This window comes from Rhinatrema bivittatum, chromosome 1, assembly GCF_901001135.1.
Source record: "Rhinatrema bivittatum chromosome 1, aRhiBiv1.1, whole genome shotgun sequence".
In the NCBI taxonomy this organism is placed as follows: Eukaryota; Metazoa; Chordata; class Amphibia; order Gymnophiona; family Rhinatrematidae; genus Rhinatrema; species Rhinatrema bivittatum.
The window spans coordinates 311331515-311348525 of NC_042615.1; the positions used below are offsets into that span (position 1 = coordinate 311331515).

The 17011-nt window shown below is 43.3% G+C and overlaps 1 protein-coding gene across 1 annotated transcript in view; it reads left to right on the forward strand.

Annotated features, from left to right (window-relative positions):
- The first annotated feature begins 862 nt into the window (after positions 1 to 862).
- LOC115089283 (alcohol dehydrogenase class-3) overlaps positions 863 to 17011 on the forward strand; it is a 61675-nt gene continuing 45526 nt past the window's right edge. The window contains exons 1-2 of the mRNA XM_029597403.1: positions 863 to 1036; positions 5808 to 5909. Of these exons, the coding sequence (XP_029453263.1) occupies positions 1019 to 1036; positions 5808 to 5909 (120 nt within the window). The 5' untranslated portion in view covers positions 863 to 1018. The remainder of the gene's footprint in view (positions 1037 to 5807; positions 5910 to 17011) is intronic.

Genomic DNA, 17011 nt, shown 5'->3' on the forward strand with positions numbered 1-17011 from the left:
AATAGCTAGAGGTGAGGTGTTGGTGGTTGTTTAGTGCTTAGGGGACTGTTTTAGATGCAGAATGAGAGATACGAACATCACAGTACACCTCGATGAAGATATGATGTCATTTGCAGAGAGGAAAGTCTCAGAAAGATGAGATTTCAACTATATTCTCTCAACCTAACTTGATGGACTCTATAACAGGGTACCATCAGGCTAAGGCGAGATAACAAAGTCCTGTTCTCTAGCTTGATGGACTCTCTACCTGGGTAATATCAAGCTAGGTGGAGAGGACATTGCACAAATCTCATCTCTGGGTGAGCTTCCGCACTCTGAAGATCATCAAATCTTCACAAGAGAGCACTGTTTTGTTCCTAAGTCTCACTTTGAATGTCAAAGTGGCCCCTAACCCCCTACTAATTTCTAAACCTCACCTCGAATTACTAGGTGGGCCTCCCATAGGGATATAAATACCTATCTAGGGAGAGGACATTATGGCTAGGCGCTAGCTCTCACTCTCTCTCTCAGCTGTTCGCATAGGTATTAGTGCAAAAACTGTCTATTAGCATAAAACTCGCCCCTTTTGCTATCTGCTAAGGTGTGTGAAAAGTGAAATAAATAAATAAAAAGGGGGTAGGACAAAGGGGGGAAATTACAAAACAGTAATCTCAAATAAAGGTACCGACTACGGAAAGTACATCAGGGCATGGCTCAAGTTTTGATGATGGTCCGTATTGCCCCTCGTCAGGTTTCATTTCTGGCCTGGTAGCAGGGTGCCACACATTTTCCTACTACAGCGGCTCCTTAAAGAGGGAGCAGGAGGAGGGGAAGAGCACAAGCACTCACTGCCAGAGAGGCAGGCCAAGGAAAGCAGCCGAGAAGCTCTCGCCGCCTTCCTTAACGTTTGCCGCTCAGCTGAGCGACTTCTTGCCTCCCCTAGCTCGCACGTGGGCGGCGCCACAGCGCGTATGAGCTGTGACCGCCCCACCCGCGCTCACAAGGGAGCCAGCAGTGGGCGCGCTGACCACGCGACAAGATGGAGACGGCAGGGAAAGTAAGTGGCAGCTGCTCTCGCGCGCCGAATTTGGTTGCCTGGGGCTCGGACCCGTGCGCGCGCCGATTTCCTCCTTCCTCCCTCCCGCCCGCCCGCCCGGGTGCAGGGAGTCTGAGGTGCTCTGGGTGGCGCGCGCCGTAAGAGGAAGTTGCTTGCGTTTTGCCGGCATTGTGCAAGGAAGGAGCGCGCTATTCCCTTCGGGCTTCGCGTTTGTATTTGCTGACTTTCGCGGGAAAAACCCGCACCTTTACTGTGTTTGCTTCGTATTGAAGAGTTTCTGGCTGCTCCTTGCAGCCTGAGGTGGTGGCAGGTAGTGTTATTTGCTACAGTGGTCTTCGTGCATTTTTTTTTTTTGCCGGGAATGTGCAGGCCGCTCGGCCCTCACTGCGAGAATCTTTCGGCTGCTTTGCAGCTGCCTCCCTACCCCGCTTCCCCAGTAAGGAGCAAAGTCCAGTGCAATAAGCAACTTCCCAGCTGCTGCCACCACTTTGCCCATGTTTACTTTGGGTAGTGAATTTATCAATTCAGCTGCTATGTGTTTGTAATTATCAAAGGATGTTGTTTGGCCAAACTGTAGAACTGAGGCCAGAAAGGAATTAGATTATGGCTGATAAACTCAGTCACAGTTTGTTTAACACAGCCAGAGCCAGCCCTAGGTTGTATGCAGTCCAAACCCATGCCTGCTAGAAACTGGAAGGGTATTGTTGCTACAAATGCCATGTTTCTTATATAATCATCTTAAACGCTGGCTGAGGTTTAATGGTGGGGGTCAAGGCTGGTGCTAGCTTTTTTGCTGCTCTGTGAATGACTGTGTCCCCCCCGTCCCCCCCCCCTTTGTTCATTCATTGACTGTCTCAAGCTCACCAAAAAAAATCCCAGCTCCCTTCTGTGATGCAAACTTCAAAATGTGACACCACCACTCCCCCTCCCTTGGTGAACTTTATAGCCCTGCACAGTGCCCCAACCTTCCCCCTTACCTGCTCCACACACAGTTAAGAGTTATGCATTTATAATATTTTACATGAAAAATATCAAAGTACTGTATTGAGAGAAAAAAAATCACAAATTATATTTACATGTACTGTTGTGATGCCAACCTGAAATCCCTGCAAAAACTCGCTTGGAGCCCATATGGGGAGCACGTAAATATATCGATTCTCTTTTGGAATTAAAGAGCATCAGGTGGGATTGGAATAATGTGAAGGGTTTTTTTTTGTTTTGTTTTACATTGAGCAAAAAATTGCAATTAAGAACTTGTGAAACATTTCAGCTATGTTTGATGGAGAGTGTTGGGGAAATAATGAGTTGAAGAGGCTTTTGCCCTTTTTAAAAAAAAAAAAACTTTTTTGAATAAAACTGGACAATTTTCATTATTTTTCAATAAAAGTTTATTAGTTGGAAGGCGGTTAATGATTAGAAAAATATAAGGTAATGGAATATTATCAATTGATGAATATATATGGAATATGAAACCACAACCCTTTCCATAATAAAACTTTTTCCTATGAACAATTTTTTTCCTGTCAATTTTTTTCAAATATTTCAAAATTATTGAATACATCATGTAGCGTCAATTATAGTTTTGTTTGGTTGAAGCAAGTTGATTTGAATACATGATGATTATTGATTGACCAAGGTGACCATTATTAATTGTCAATTAGGCCTATTGTAATGTGTTGTGTGTGGGTTTGACCCTGCAAAAGCACTAAGACTCTTCCTATGAAGAGAATACCTCACCTCAGTCACACATGCAGCACATAAAAAGATCCTTAGTAAATACAGAATGGAGCAACCATAAAGTAGAAATATAAAAGTGACAAAACCTGAACTAGAAACCACAAGAAGCCATACACTCTGTGCAGTGAAACAAAAAACCAGAACCATCACCATTCCTCATACATCAAACAATAAAATCAAGAAATAAAATAATACATAATCCTTATAGTAAAAACATAATAAAATTCCAAAAGCAAATGACAAAGATCAAATAATTAAAAACTTGCATACAATTTTTTATTTAACTGTCTCAAACACCAATAAAATATTTCAAAACAGCAGACACATTAAATAAAACCTGAAAAATAAAACTAAAATTCACACTTTTCATACCTGGGAACTTTTAATTTCCAGTCACTTTGAGATTGTTGTGGATTAGTGGGAGTGGGATGGACCCATCTGCAGCTGCGTGTGTGTGTCCCTATCCCATTCACATCCACCCAAATGCCAGGCAGCCTCCCACTCACAACCACACACCACTGGCAGCCTTTCATGCACACATACACAGGCAACCTCACATTCACATTCTCCCTGATCTCGATTTCAAAATGACATTTTGAAACATTTGTCTTTTTATTTTGTCCATTTATTTTTTATGTTTGTATTTTAAGTTTGTAAATCGCATCAATGTCTTATGACTTTGCGGTATATAAGTGAGTGTAAATAAATAAATACATTCACACGCCCACACACCCATCCCAGGCAGCCTCCCATTTACATACACACACACTGCAATGGAGGCAGTTAGGGTCCACGGTCATTCCTCCTCTGCTGCTGCTGCTGCCACCGCCAGCCTGTACCATCTTCAATGGGGAGAGCCAGCACCTGAGGAGGAACTGCAGGATGGGCTTCTTCTGCTGCCAGTGGAATGGAGCCCACCGGCAGCCGCATGGGCCTTCTGTTTCTTCCACTACTGGTAGGATGGGGTCCACCAGTGGCCCCATGGGCTTTCTGACTCTACCTGCTCCTGACGCCTACCTGGGTGTTCCACACTGTGCAATTGCATGGTTTACACACCCACACCAGGCGCTGGGCCTGGTGTGGGTGGATTAATGTCTGTCCTGAGTGATGGCTCTTAGGACACTGGGAGTAAAGGTTAAAGCAGTACTGTGAGAATCAGGGCAGCTAGAGTTTGAAGGCTCACTTCTTCCACTTATGCTTCTCAAGACCATGGGCAAGTCACTTCACCCTCTATACATGAGTTACAAACTTATTTTGTAAAAACTGTGGGACAGGGAATGCCTACTGTACCTGAAATGTAACATGCCTTGAGCTTAGGTTTGGAAAGATGAGTAATAAAATCCAATTCCAGCAATCTTCATCCAGTTAAAATAGGAAAAGTAGTTGGATAGAGATCTTATGTTTATATGAATAACAGTTAAAGATGCTTAAGTTACCTTAGTAATGATAAGAAAGGCGATCACCTCTACCCAAATACTATTTGATGGCTTTTTAAAATTTTATTTAAGTAACTATTATTGTGAGCTAACATTCCCTTTCTGTTTATCAAGTTAGGTAACTTTACTACAGGACAAAACAGTGACACTGATGCAGTGTGTGGTTCACAGTAGTAGAAGAATTAGCCATAATGCTGCATAATGGCATAGAGCAATGTGAATTATTGATATTGTACCTTTATTAAGGAAAAAGAGATTATTCTAGTGGCTCAGAAGCCATACTGGACCATGCGGGAGGCCTGGTCTGTGTTCTAGGCCCATCTTTAAATCTTCAGACTGACCAGCCAGTGCTGGGGGTGCTGCAGAAGCAGCATTTACAACCCCTGGAGGGAGGGAATCCTAGGTTATTGCTCAGTGGTGCCCCCCCCACCTCACACTAATAATTGGGGACTAAAGAAAGAATTGTTTCTTGAAATATTTGTATGTTATGGATTGAATGTTATTGTTTCTTATCTTTTCTGTACAAAGATGGAAATGCTTTGTAATTATTAAAAAATCAATAAATAAAAATAAAAAAAAAATGTTTGAGGGAACACAGGAAACATGCCTTATGCAAACTGTATTCCCCGTTAGATGCTGTATTTCTAAGACTGACTTGTCCTGCATCTCAATTTGTATATTTTTTCTTTTGTAATCTAAAATCATATATTGTAACAAAATGACAATTGATAGTGATACAGTATTTGTCATATATAAAACATTTTGTCTTGGACTATTCGTAGAGTTGCTTTCCACCATGTTCCTTCCAGTGAGAAAGTAAAAGTAACTGTAGCAGCATACAAAGAACTCTCCAGTTCACATCTGCTTGTGCTCTAATCTCGGTTTTACGGTGTTGACTATTGAAGCAGTGTTAATGTTGTGCATAGATCATGCTGTTTAAAACCACAGTAGCATGAACAAAGCAGTCTGTGGTAGGGATGTGCAGAGGGACGCCATACGTTGCATTCGGGATTCGTATTTGTCGGGGGGCAGATACGTTGCATTCGGCAAGGGGGGCCCCTGATACGTTTATACGTTAATTCTTATTCGTTTCCCGGCTAAAATTATTAAATTAACTACAACCCCCACCCTCCTGAAACCGCCCCCCCCCCCAAGACTTACCAGAGCTCCCTGGTGGTCCAGCGGGGAGCCATCTCCTGCACTCACACCCTCTGCTGCCTGTATTCAAAATGGCGCCGATAGCCTTTGACCTTACTAGGTCACAGGGGCTACCGGTGCCATTGGTCAACCCCTGTCACATGGTAGGAGAATGAGTCCTCCACGTGGCAGTGCGCTGAGCCACCAGTCCAGGCCGGCCGGGAGAAGATAATTTTTTAAAGAAGTGGTTTGGCCATAATAAGATATGCACACCTCTTTTGTTTTGGAATAGTGTAAAAGTGGAAGAATGAAAGAGAGAGATTTTGAAATGCAACCAAAAGGGGAAGCAGTTTCTTCCAGAAGTTTCAGCTAATGTTTTGTGTTTTAATAACATTACTACTCTAACTAATAGTATCTTTCTTCTTACTTCTCTTTCTTTCCTCTCCCCCCCCCCAAAATAGGTTATTAAGTGCAAGGCAGCTGTTGCCTGGGAAGCTGGTAAACCGCTCTCTATTGAGGAGGTGGAGGTTGCACCACCACGGGCTCATGAAGTCCGCATTAAGGTAAATTGTGGCCCTGTCGCACATTCACAGGTTTTTATTTGGGTTGTGGCAGCGAGCTGAGCGCCACTTGCTAAGAACAGAAATGCACTGAACTGAGATTACATTCATACCCGATGGTTTACGCCCATGGGTGTGGATGCACTAAACACTTTTTAAGACATGTTTTTGAGGGGGGTACTATAGCTTAAAGCATTATTCAGCACCCTGATTGGCTGATGTTTTATCATTGGGAGAGGTGGTTTAATTTGTTCATGAATGGCAACAGTTTGCTGGCTGCAAGATTAGAAGTAGGAGTTTCATGCTGTTAAGGTATGTTTTGGGGTTTTTTTAAATTCTTGTTTAAATGATGAGCACTAATCAGTTTTCATAAATTAATTTTTTTGTTTTGTTTTTTTAATTTGGTAGGGTTAATAATGTGGGTTGATTTTGGGGTTTGTTTTTGGTTTGTTTTTTTTCAGAAGAAGTTATTAGAAATGTTGGCTACAATGCCAGGAGCAAGACTGTTGACAGCTTTATTGCATTGAGAGGCTGACAGTGTTTTTATACTAGCAAAACTTGAGCTACATTATCAGATCCAGGATACTGATAACACTGTTTAAGCTAATGAGATAACTCTTTAGACATAACTTCTTTGAGCTTTACAGTGATAGCCAGAAAACAGGTTTGAAATTTGTGCTGTTAATGCTGATATAAATAGCAACATGCTAGAATAGCACTAGCAGTAAAAAAAAAAAAAAAAGCTAGTGTCTTAGGACTAAGCTAATATAACAAAGATGTTATGTCAGCAGACAAATTTTGAAGTTTCGTCATCCCATTTTGTCCCCCTGAGGAAGACTCGTTAGGGGTGAAACATAGGCTTTTGTTGAGGGAGGGGGGGTTGTATCTTATTTTACTTAAACATACTCCTTATTTTTCAAGCCTACTATTTTTCCAACTTACTAAATTAAAATTTGTTGACTATTCCAGCTTGATTTGCAAGCATTTTGCTGTTAGATAGGGCAGTGTTTCCCGACCCTCTCCTGGAGGCACACCTAACTAAGCTAATTTTCAGGATATCCTTAATGAATATGCACAGAAGAGATTTGCATACACCAAGTCTCCAGTGTATGCAGATCTCTCATGCATATTCATTGTGGCAATTTTTTGAGCAAACTTATTTTATATCATAGTTATCACATGCCATTTCTATCAGCTTTTTTATTTTATCTGTTAGTTTAACATGGATGTTTTTTTGCCAGTAATGGTTAACATTTCAGTCTTCATATGTAGTAGTACTATAAAATATGACTGTAAGATAACCACAGTGATAGTAGTATGAATTGGATTTTTCATCCATATTAAATTGAAGTTTTGAATCAATTACATAATTTATTATAAAGAAAAAAGTATAACTTTTTATAACATCTAATCTGATTATTTTATTTTCTTGTTTGTTCCTATAGGGGAGCATAATTTTTTTTTTATACAGCTGTTTTTATGTGGAACTAAATAAATGTTCAGATCAGAATTTCTTTTAATACCATTTTATTTTGAAAAATGCTGGACATAAAACAATAAGTCTTACATAGTCATCCATAAGCCATCAGAGAGAAAATTCCATACACAACTAGAAAAAAACATTCATAAATGCACCCAGGAGATCATAACCATATAGAGAGTAAGAGGTAGTCAGCAAAACTTTCATCTAAGGCTGATTCTTCCGCCGTGACCAATAAGGATCCCAAACCTGCTCATAACCCTTCAGGTGATTCTTTTGCAAATACGTGATATTCTCCATCGATGTGTCGTCTGAGTTGACTTCCAGAAAAAAGCAATAGTTATTCACGCTGCATGTAAAAACAAAAAACTAAAAAAAAAAAAAGAGGCTAGGCACTTAGGTGAACCAGCCAAGGCCATCCCTTCCCCACCTCCCAAAAGACATAATTAAGGAGAAAGAGAAAAGGAGCGACCAATTACAACCTGTGCTTCTCTGGGCACATCTGTCCAGCATCCTCTCACCAAGTAACATTCCTACCATATGTGTACGTAAGAGGCAATTATACTACATCCTGCCAAAAAAGAGGGCTGGAATTACTGAACTTAAAAAAACAATATAATGGATACCTGTATAACACCTACGAAGTAACTTAAACATTAAACGGTCAATTTTAAAAGCCCTACCCGCACCAAAGCCGGGAGGTACGTACATGTCTGAGGATGGTGTGCACCGCACGTATTTCATAAAGCCACAAGGGTGCGTGTATCTCCCGGTATGCGTACTAATAAAAAAAATTTACGGCAGGGCGTGGCCTGGGTGGGACATGGGCATTAGAGGAATTTACCTTGAAACGTGCACATAAGTATTTACACGCACAAGCATGTGCTGGGGTCCCCTACCATGTAACTTTACTTCTGCTATGGACGGCGTGTAAATATTAAAATAAAATTTAAAAAAATAGGCGCATCAGTAGGGTTTTAAGAGTCAGGGTAAAAGAGATGCTAAATAACAGGGGTGTTAGGAAGTCCAAACCGTTAGCTAGGCGAACTGGGAAAAAGGGCTATTGAGTCAGCATGAGTTTTTAAAATCCCCCCACCCCAACACTTACGGTTTAGAGCCGGCATTTGTGCATGCCCATGTAAAATTGTGCGTATATGTACACGTGTATAGCTGATTGTATACCATGCGCACATATATGTGTGTGTTATAAAATGGCTGCATCCTTTGGCTTCAGCTAGCGTACATGCATACATGTGCGCCTGCGTGACTGTTTGAAAGTTACCGTCTAATTCTGTAGATTTCTAACAGATAGTAAGCTTATTAATAGAATTCCAAATAGCATGCCAATCATTCACATCTAGTGTTAAAGATCAGAATTCCATTTCCCAATTAACATTGTACTGATCTGTGTCATACAGCTGATTGTGTAGGTAACCATAAACCGAGAGACACTTACTTTGAGACCGCTTGGAAATTTTTTCTATGCCATTTTTACTTCTTAACGCACCCTCAGCCCCTTTAAGATGAAAAAATATCTGTACGGAGATAGAGATACAAAAACATTTGAGTTGACATAAAATTCCTCGCCGAGATAATCAAACAATTTTAGAAACCTCGAAACATGACAGTAGAAAAAGACCATATGGTCCATCAGTGTACCCATCTGTCCAGTTAATTGAGCATTATAATTCTCATCACTTCTTTAAAGATCCCTTGTATTTATCCCATGTTTTCTTGAATTCAGATACTGTTTTTCTGACTACCACTTCCACTAGGAGGCTGTTCCACACTCCACTACCCTTTCTGTAAAGAAATATTTCCTAAGATTACTCCTTCGTCTACTCCCTTTCAACCTAATCATATGATCCCTCATTCTGGAATCTCTTTTCCATTGAAAAAGGCTCACCTGTGCATGGAAACCTTTGAGATATATAAATGCATCTATCATATCTCCCCTCTCACCTTTCCTCTAGGGTATATATGTTTAGATCTTTAAGTCTATCCCCATATGCTTTAGAACAAGGACCACCGACCATTTTAGTAACCACCCTCTGGACCAAATCCATCCTGTTTATATCCTTTTCAAGGCTCAGTCTCCAGAATTGTACACAATATTCCAAGTGAGATCCTAGCACAACTGGTTTGATTATAGGCGGGAAATAAATATAAATAAATAAAATAAGATCTCACCAGGGACTTATACAGGGTCAATATCACCTCCCTTTTTCTTATGACCATTCCTCTCCCTATGCAGCTAAGCATCTTTCTGGCTTTTACCATCGCTTTATCCACCTGTTTGGCCACCTTAAGATCATCAGATACAATTACTTCCAGATCCTTTGTGCTGAAAGAATTTCACCTCCAATACTGTATCTTTCCCTTGGGATTTTGCACCCTAAATGCATTACTCAACATTATTTAGCATTAAATCTTGGGTTCCAGATCTTAGACCATTCCTCAAGCATCGCTAGATCCCTCCTCATGTTTTCTACTCCTTCCTGAAGTAGTTGACCTGCCATACCTGACCTAAAAAGCTTAGTCCATATTTCTTCCAACCCACAGCATTTGAGGAGAAAGTTACCAAGGACAACTGGGGATTATTCAAGAGAGAGGAAAGTGGGGGGGAAGCCACCCATAGCATGCCGGACGCTTATTCACCATTGACCAAATCTTAAGAGAAAGCAACAAAATAGAACTGTTTCCATTTATCTTAAGCAACATCATAGAGGAGGAAGGGTAACCCAGCATGGACACTAGACTATGTCCCTATGATTGTAACTCCTCCAAAGCCCTCTATGGATAAGCCACAGAATCCCCACTAACCTATCCCCTTATCCCTACCAATTGGGCAGATAAGTAATACAAATATGTTAGGCACATCCAAGACCCACATTCTCTGGTCAACTCAAGAGTGGAAAGTTTAATCTGAGGAGTCTTCCCTCTCCACAAAAAAGGAATTTATAGCGCCCCTAATGGAAGCAAAGATGTAGAAGATATATTGTACAAGGCACATGTTGAAATAAATAAAGCAAATGTAGCAAAACTCTCATTTTCACCATGGAAACTCTCCCCATCATGGGAAAAGGAAAGTGGTGTTCAATAGCCAGATCCAATTTCAACTTCCGAATAGGTTCTAAAAAGATGAGGGAATAAAGTTCGGTCAAAGTAGCAGAGACAAATACCCAGATACCTAGTTGAAGAATTCATCAGAGGAAAACCCATATACAAGAGGGTAGTCTACACCTTGGTCCAATACCCATAGCAATAGACTTATTATAATTAATCAAGTAGTCCGACAGATGGTTACATCTCTCCAGCAAGCAGAGTAATGCTGAGATAGATTCATCAGGGTCTGTCAAAAATTAAAGATCATCATTAGCATATAAGGCAATATTTTTATGAGAATCTCCAAAATGAATGTCAAGGACTAGGGGGTTAGGGGACCCCACCCGGAGAGTGGCACAGTACTGCAAGGCAAGACTCTGGACAGAATATGGACCAGTCTTCTGCCTAGCCAGTCCCCTTCTCCGCAGGTTGAACCCTTGGGTTCTGGGGGCCAGTAGGTCTCTGTGGCAGCAGTATAATCATGGTTTTGAGTCTGTACTAGCTGAGACAAGGCTGGGCAGACAAGGCTTGGACGAGGCAGGGCAGACAAGAGAAAGACGGGACTCTGGTACTGGATACTAGAACAAACAGGACTGGGTTGTTTTGTTTTCAGAATTATAATTTATGTATTATGCATTTTATGAATGTTTATTGTACATCACTTAAAAATTGATTTGTGGTATGTAAATTTTAAATAAAATAAATGCACAATCCATGTTGAAAGAGTAAAATGTCCAGCTAAACCAGCGAGCACACTGCTCAGGAAACCCTTCCCCTCTTACTGCTGCTCTGAGCAGGAAGCAGTTCCAGGTTCAAAATATTCAGTTAACAAAAGTAAGAAAAAATAGCAAAATCCCTTCTAGGTACTGCTCAGATATTAAAATAAATAAATAAACAGAAGTGACACTAGGAACAAGCTTTGCAAAAAGCATGAATGTGAAGGATTGAGCAAACAGTTCCTCGGGTTAGCAAACAGAGCAGGCGAAAAACAAAACAAGTAACCATGCACTCATTGTGTTTGTTTCCAGTGCAGAAAACATAATCCTGCACCTCGGGGGGAAAAAAGGAGAATGTTAAAGTAAACAAAAACATCCTGAACCCATAAGAGAGGCACCATATAGAAATCCCAATGGAAAAAATAACATCTCCCAAAAGTACTGAAAAGCATAATTACAGCTAACAGTTACTACAGACCCTTGTGCTCCAAATTCCACTCAGCCCCAGTAGTCCAAATAGAAAAGTAAAATAGTAAAATCCTGCTTCTCATCTAAATAATATCCAGGTTCCTGCAGTTGAAAGCTCCTCCAGAAATTTAGTAACTTCTGGGTTATTAATCTGTTTTACCTTGCCTTACCTTCAATTTTTTTGTTGGGTAAACCATAGCGTAAGTAAAGCCCTGTTCCTGAAGCTGTCGCTTGACCTCGGAGAAACTCTGTCACTGATTCCACGCAAGTTGAGAAAAGTCAGGAAAGACAAATATCTTTTTTTTTTTTTTTCTTTGTAAAACAGATCCCCATGCTGACAAGTAGTTGATCACTGAAATTATGCAGATGTCACAATATGAAACTCCAGGGAGGTCAACTCAGAACCAACATCAGGAAATATTTCTTTATGGAGAGGGTGGTGGATGCCTGGAATGCCCTCCCAGAAGAAACGGTGAAGACTAGAACAGTTAATGTATTCAAAAGGGCATGGGATAAACACTGCAGATCCCTAAAGACTTGAAGAAAGGGATGGTGTAACATTTCTGCATGGAGCGGCAGTTACTACCCTTTATAGAATGCATGGGGTTAACCTGCTTGGAGCGGCAAGAACTACCATAAGCAAATTGCTGGGCAGAGTAGAGGGACCATCTGGTCTTTATCTACTTTCATTACTATGTTACTATGTAAAATAATAGCTCTTAGCCTCCTGTTCTTGTCCAGGAGTGGTACTAAGGCTCGATGAGCCTGATCTATTTTATTTTAAATGCGTCATTCTTTGCTCTGAGGCCTAAAATTTTGGGCAGCCATCTTGAAAGAGATGCTATGGCATCTCGGCCTTCAGACTGCTCAGCTAAGCCAACAATTCTGAGATCTGGATCTCTGAAGAGGATGTCTTTTCTTTAACTCTGGCACAGTGTCCCTCAGCCAGTGGGAGCCCAGCTATCTGAGCTAGTGAAGAATATATTTGCTTCCTTAAGCCCTGAAGACCAGAGAGTGATTCAAATCTTTCCTGTCCAAGACAGAAGAAATGTTTACACGTTGTGGGGCTGCCCCAAATCCTGCACTGATGTGTACCTCTCTTCAAGAGCTTCCAGCGCTTGGGAGTAAGTCCCTCACCATGAGGTGGTAGATTCTCCTCCAGGGGAGTCCCTTCATGAACTGAAAGGGGAAGAAATGGTAACAATTCATTCTGAGTTCCCACCGGACATTTCCCCTTGCACCAGCGAAGATCTCCTCCTCGTTTATCACCCTCATTGTCAGGGTCGTGCTTCAGTGTTCCCCACCCATGGTCGGGGGAAGCAGAAGATTCTATGGTGGCTCTTTCAGATACACTGCCAGACTTGCCACAGTATATTTCTCCTCTGGAGGAACTCTGCTATTCCAGGTTCTTGGATAAGCTGGCAAAAACGCTATCCATCAACATTGGAAAGGAAAAGGACCCAAAGATGGATGTCTTTGGGCTTCTTCAGTTCCCTCAATCTCCAACAGACATCACGAGTATCCCAGTTAACAGACTCCTTAAGGACCTACAGATGAGGATGTGGCAGATGCCAACATCTTGCCTTCCAATGGCTGAGAAGCTGGACTTAAAAGTACAGAGTCCAGGCTTCCCCCACCTCCAGTTTTGGGATGGTCTATATCATCACTATATGGTGGCGAAATTACTATTGAAACATGCTAAGTACACTCATGATCATCCTGGGAAGGATCCAAAAGCACTATATGCATTTGGGGAGGAAAAAGGTCTTCCAATGATCAATGTTGAGTGCCTGGATTTTGACTCACCAGCTCTACATGGTGTGGTAGTTGCACATGTGTGTGCAAAAGGTAAAGTCTTTAATGGAATTGTTAGATCCAGAGCAGGTGGATTTCCATCCAGCAATGGCAGTATGTGAGAAACACTTCATCTGTTCTGCTTACAAAGATGACATCACAGCTAGGAGTTTTGCTGCTTCCATTCCTCCAAAGACATCCCTTATGCTCTTTTCAGTGCTGTCAGGCTCTTCCCACTTTTCAACAGCTGCCAGCTCAAGTTCAACAGAGGGAAAGGACTCAGCCTAAGTTCAGGACCAGTTTTTGACAACTTTGAGACCTGTTACCTCCACTGGGGAGAAGGGCACAGTATTAGCAGGGAATGGAGGGTCCTGAAAATTGTGGCTATTGCTTATGCTTCTCTTGCCCTCCTGCAACTCAATGGATTTCACTGTTCAGCTCGGACCCTTCTCAATCTGCTCCACTGCAGTTGGAGGAGTCACTTCTTCAACAGAAGGCTGTTGAACTTGTCCCTTTTCAGGAATGTTGCCAGGATTTCTTTTTCTAATATTTTCTAATACTCAAGAAGTCAGGGAGATTGTAGACTATTCTGGACTTGTGAAGACTGAACAAGTTGTTGATTTGGGAGAGGTTCAAGATGAAATCTTTCCAGACAATTTTTCATTTCCTTCAGCTGAAGGAGTGGATTTGTGTTCTGAATCTGAAAGTTGTTTATGCACACATCCCTACTCACCTTGCGCATTGGAAGTTCCTCAGGTTTGTGGTGAAGGGTGCACACTATCAAGATGCTCCCCTTTTGACCTCAGTGAAGCTGTGCCACCACTACCACATATGATGGTCCTCTAATACGTATGGTGGATATTTAAGAGAATTCAAGAAGGTAGCAGCACATTTGTTATAGGATCCTACTATTAGTGTTTTGGGCCTTTGGTGCTAGTAAGATCAGGCTTGGTCTTTCTCAGACACATGGCTGCTATGTAGTTCCTTTGATTCATCTGCACATGCAGAGCCTTGAGTGGGGTTTCCGAAGCCATGGGATCAGCTCTATGAGCTGTTATCCCACCAAATCTCAACAGCCCCTGAGATGAAAGCATGCCTTCAGTTATATATGAATCCAAAGGTTCTAAATGTGGCTTTCTCATTGCATGGTCCTCCACATCAAGTGATTCTGTCTACTGATGCCTCCAGGGCACACAGATGCAGCATGGATCCAAGGATTGTAGTCACAGTGGAAAGACATCTACAAATCGATCTGGAGCTGCAAGCCATCCATTATGCTCTAAAGCAGCGGTTCTCAACCGGTGCGTCGCGACACACCAGTGTGTCGCCAAGCACCGGCAGGTGTGTCGCGTGGCTCCCGGTCCCTCCCGCTGCTCGTTCTTCCCTGCTGCCGTTGCCGCCGGGCTATCAGCACGTTCAAGCCCAGCGGGAACGGCAGCGGTGAAAAAAAAAAAAAAAGCTGTGGCATCCGCGGCTGGCCTTTTCTTCTTCCCGCGCCTGCATTCCCCTCCCCCCCCCCCCCCCCCCCCCGGACCAGGAAGTGGTGCGCGGGAAGAAGAAAGGCCGTGCCGCAAGAGAACCCACGCCTCGCGCGCCATCACGGCACACATGGGGAAGCGCTGCTGCGGCCGTATGGCCAACCGGTCTTTCTGTTCGGGGGGGGGAGCGGAAGCGCCACGTGCAGCTTCCGCTTCCTCCCCCCAATGCAGGAAGATCAGCTGCCTCTCCTGCTGCCACCCGTTCTCCTGCTATCTTCGGGCGTCGGGCCGTATGGTCCGTCGAACTTCCTGCTTGGGGTGGGGGAGCGGAAGCGTCGCGCACAGCTTCCGCTTTCTCCCCCAAAGCAGGAAGATCAGCTGCCTCTCCTGCTGCCACCGGCCTCCTGCTATCTTCGGGCGTCGGGCCGTACAGCCCGCCGATCTTCCTGCGGGGGCGGGGGGGGAGGGAGGAAGCGGACGTTGTGCGCTGCGCTTCCGCTACCCCCCCCCCCCCCCCCGACAGGAAGTTCGGACGCCCGAAGATAGCAGGAGGCCGGTGGCAGCAGGAGAGGCAGCTGATCTTCCTGCTCTGGGGGAGAAAGCGGAAGGGAAAGGAGAGAGCAGCATGAGCCTCCTGCGATCGATGGAATTCTTCCTTCTTGGCCTGCGGGGGCTGGAGGAGCAGCTACCGTTTGTGCTGGGGGGGGGGGGAGAGGAAGTGAGTGACAGAAAGAGAGAGAAGCAGCCAGCCAGCCTGTGTGTAAGTGAGAGAATGTGTGTGATTGAGAGCCTGTGTGTAAGTGAGATAATGTATTTGATCGAGAGTATGTGTGTGATTGAGAGAAACTGGTCAGAGAGCTGATGTATGTGTATATGTGAGAGACAATGAAAGTGACTGCTCAAGGAGATGACTGATGTGTATGTGAGAGTGTGAGACAGTCAGGGATGTGTGTGTGTGAGAGAGAGAGAGAGAGAAAAAGCATGGAAGTGAGAAATCTGGGTATGTGAGAAAGCATGGGAGTAAGAAGCCTGGTGTTGTGGGGGTGTATGTGAAAGAAAGCATGGGAGTGAGAAGCCTGATTATGTGAGAGAGAGCATGGGAGTGGGAAGCCTGGGTGTGTGCATGTATATGAGAGAGACTGGTTGGTAAGGTGACGGTGTGACTGGTGTGTATGTGAATGTGAGAGAGAGAATGTGATTCAGGGAATGAGAAGCCTGTGCATGTGGAGAGCGAGCATGGAAATGAGAGAGAGACTGAGTGTGTGTGTAACAGAGAAAGTGATTATGGGAATGAGAAGCCTGTGCATGTGAAGAGTGAGCATGGGAGTGAGAACCTGGGTGTGTGTGAGACACAGCATGGGAGGGAGAAGCCTGTATATCTGAAAGAGAACATGAGTGGGAAGCCTGTGTGTGTGTGTATGCATGAGAGAGATCAGGTGACGGGTGTGTGTGAGAGAGAGAGAGAGAGAAAGTGATTATGGGAATGAGAAGCCTGTGCAGGTGAAGAGTGGGCATGGGAGTGAGAAACCTGTGTGTGTGTGAGACACAGCATGGGAGTGAGAAGCCTGTATATCTGAAAGAGAACATGAGAGTGGGAAGCCTATGTGTGTGTGTATATGCATGAGAGAGATCAGGTGACTGGTGTGTGTTTGCGTGTATGTGAGAGAGAGAAAGAAAGTGATTATGGGAATAAGAAGCCTGTACATGTGAAGAGTGAGCATGGGAGTGAGAAAGCTGGGAGTGTGTGAGATACAGCATGGGAGTGAGAAGCCTGTATATCTGAAAGAGAACATGGGAGTGGGAAGCCTGTGTGTGTATGCATGAGAGAGATCAGGTGACTGGTGTGTGTGTGTATGTGGGAGAGAAAGAAAGTGATTATGGGAATGAGAAGCCTGTGCATGTGGAGAGAACAAGCATGGGAGTGAGAGACTGGTGAGTGTATGTGAGAAAGAGAAAGTGATTATGAGAGTGAGAAGCCCATATATGTAAGTGGAACACGGGAGTGGGAAGCCTGTGTGTGTGTGTATGGCATGAGAGAAACTGTTCAGGAAGGTGACTGGTGTG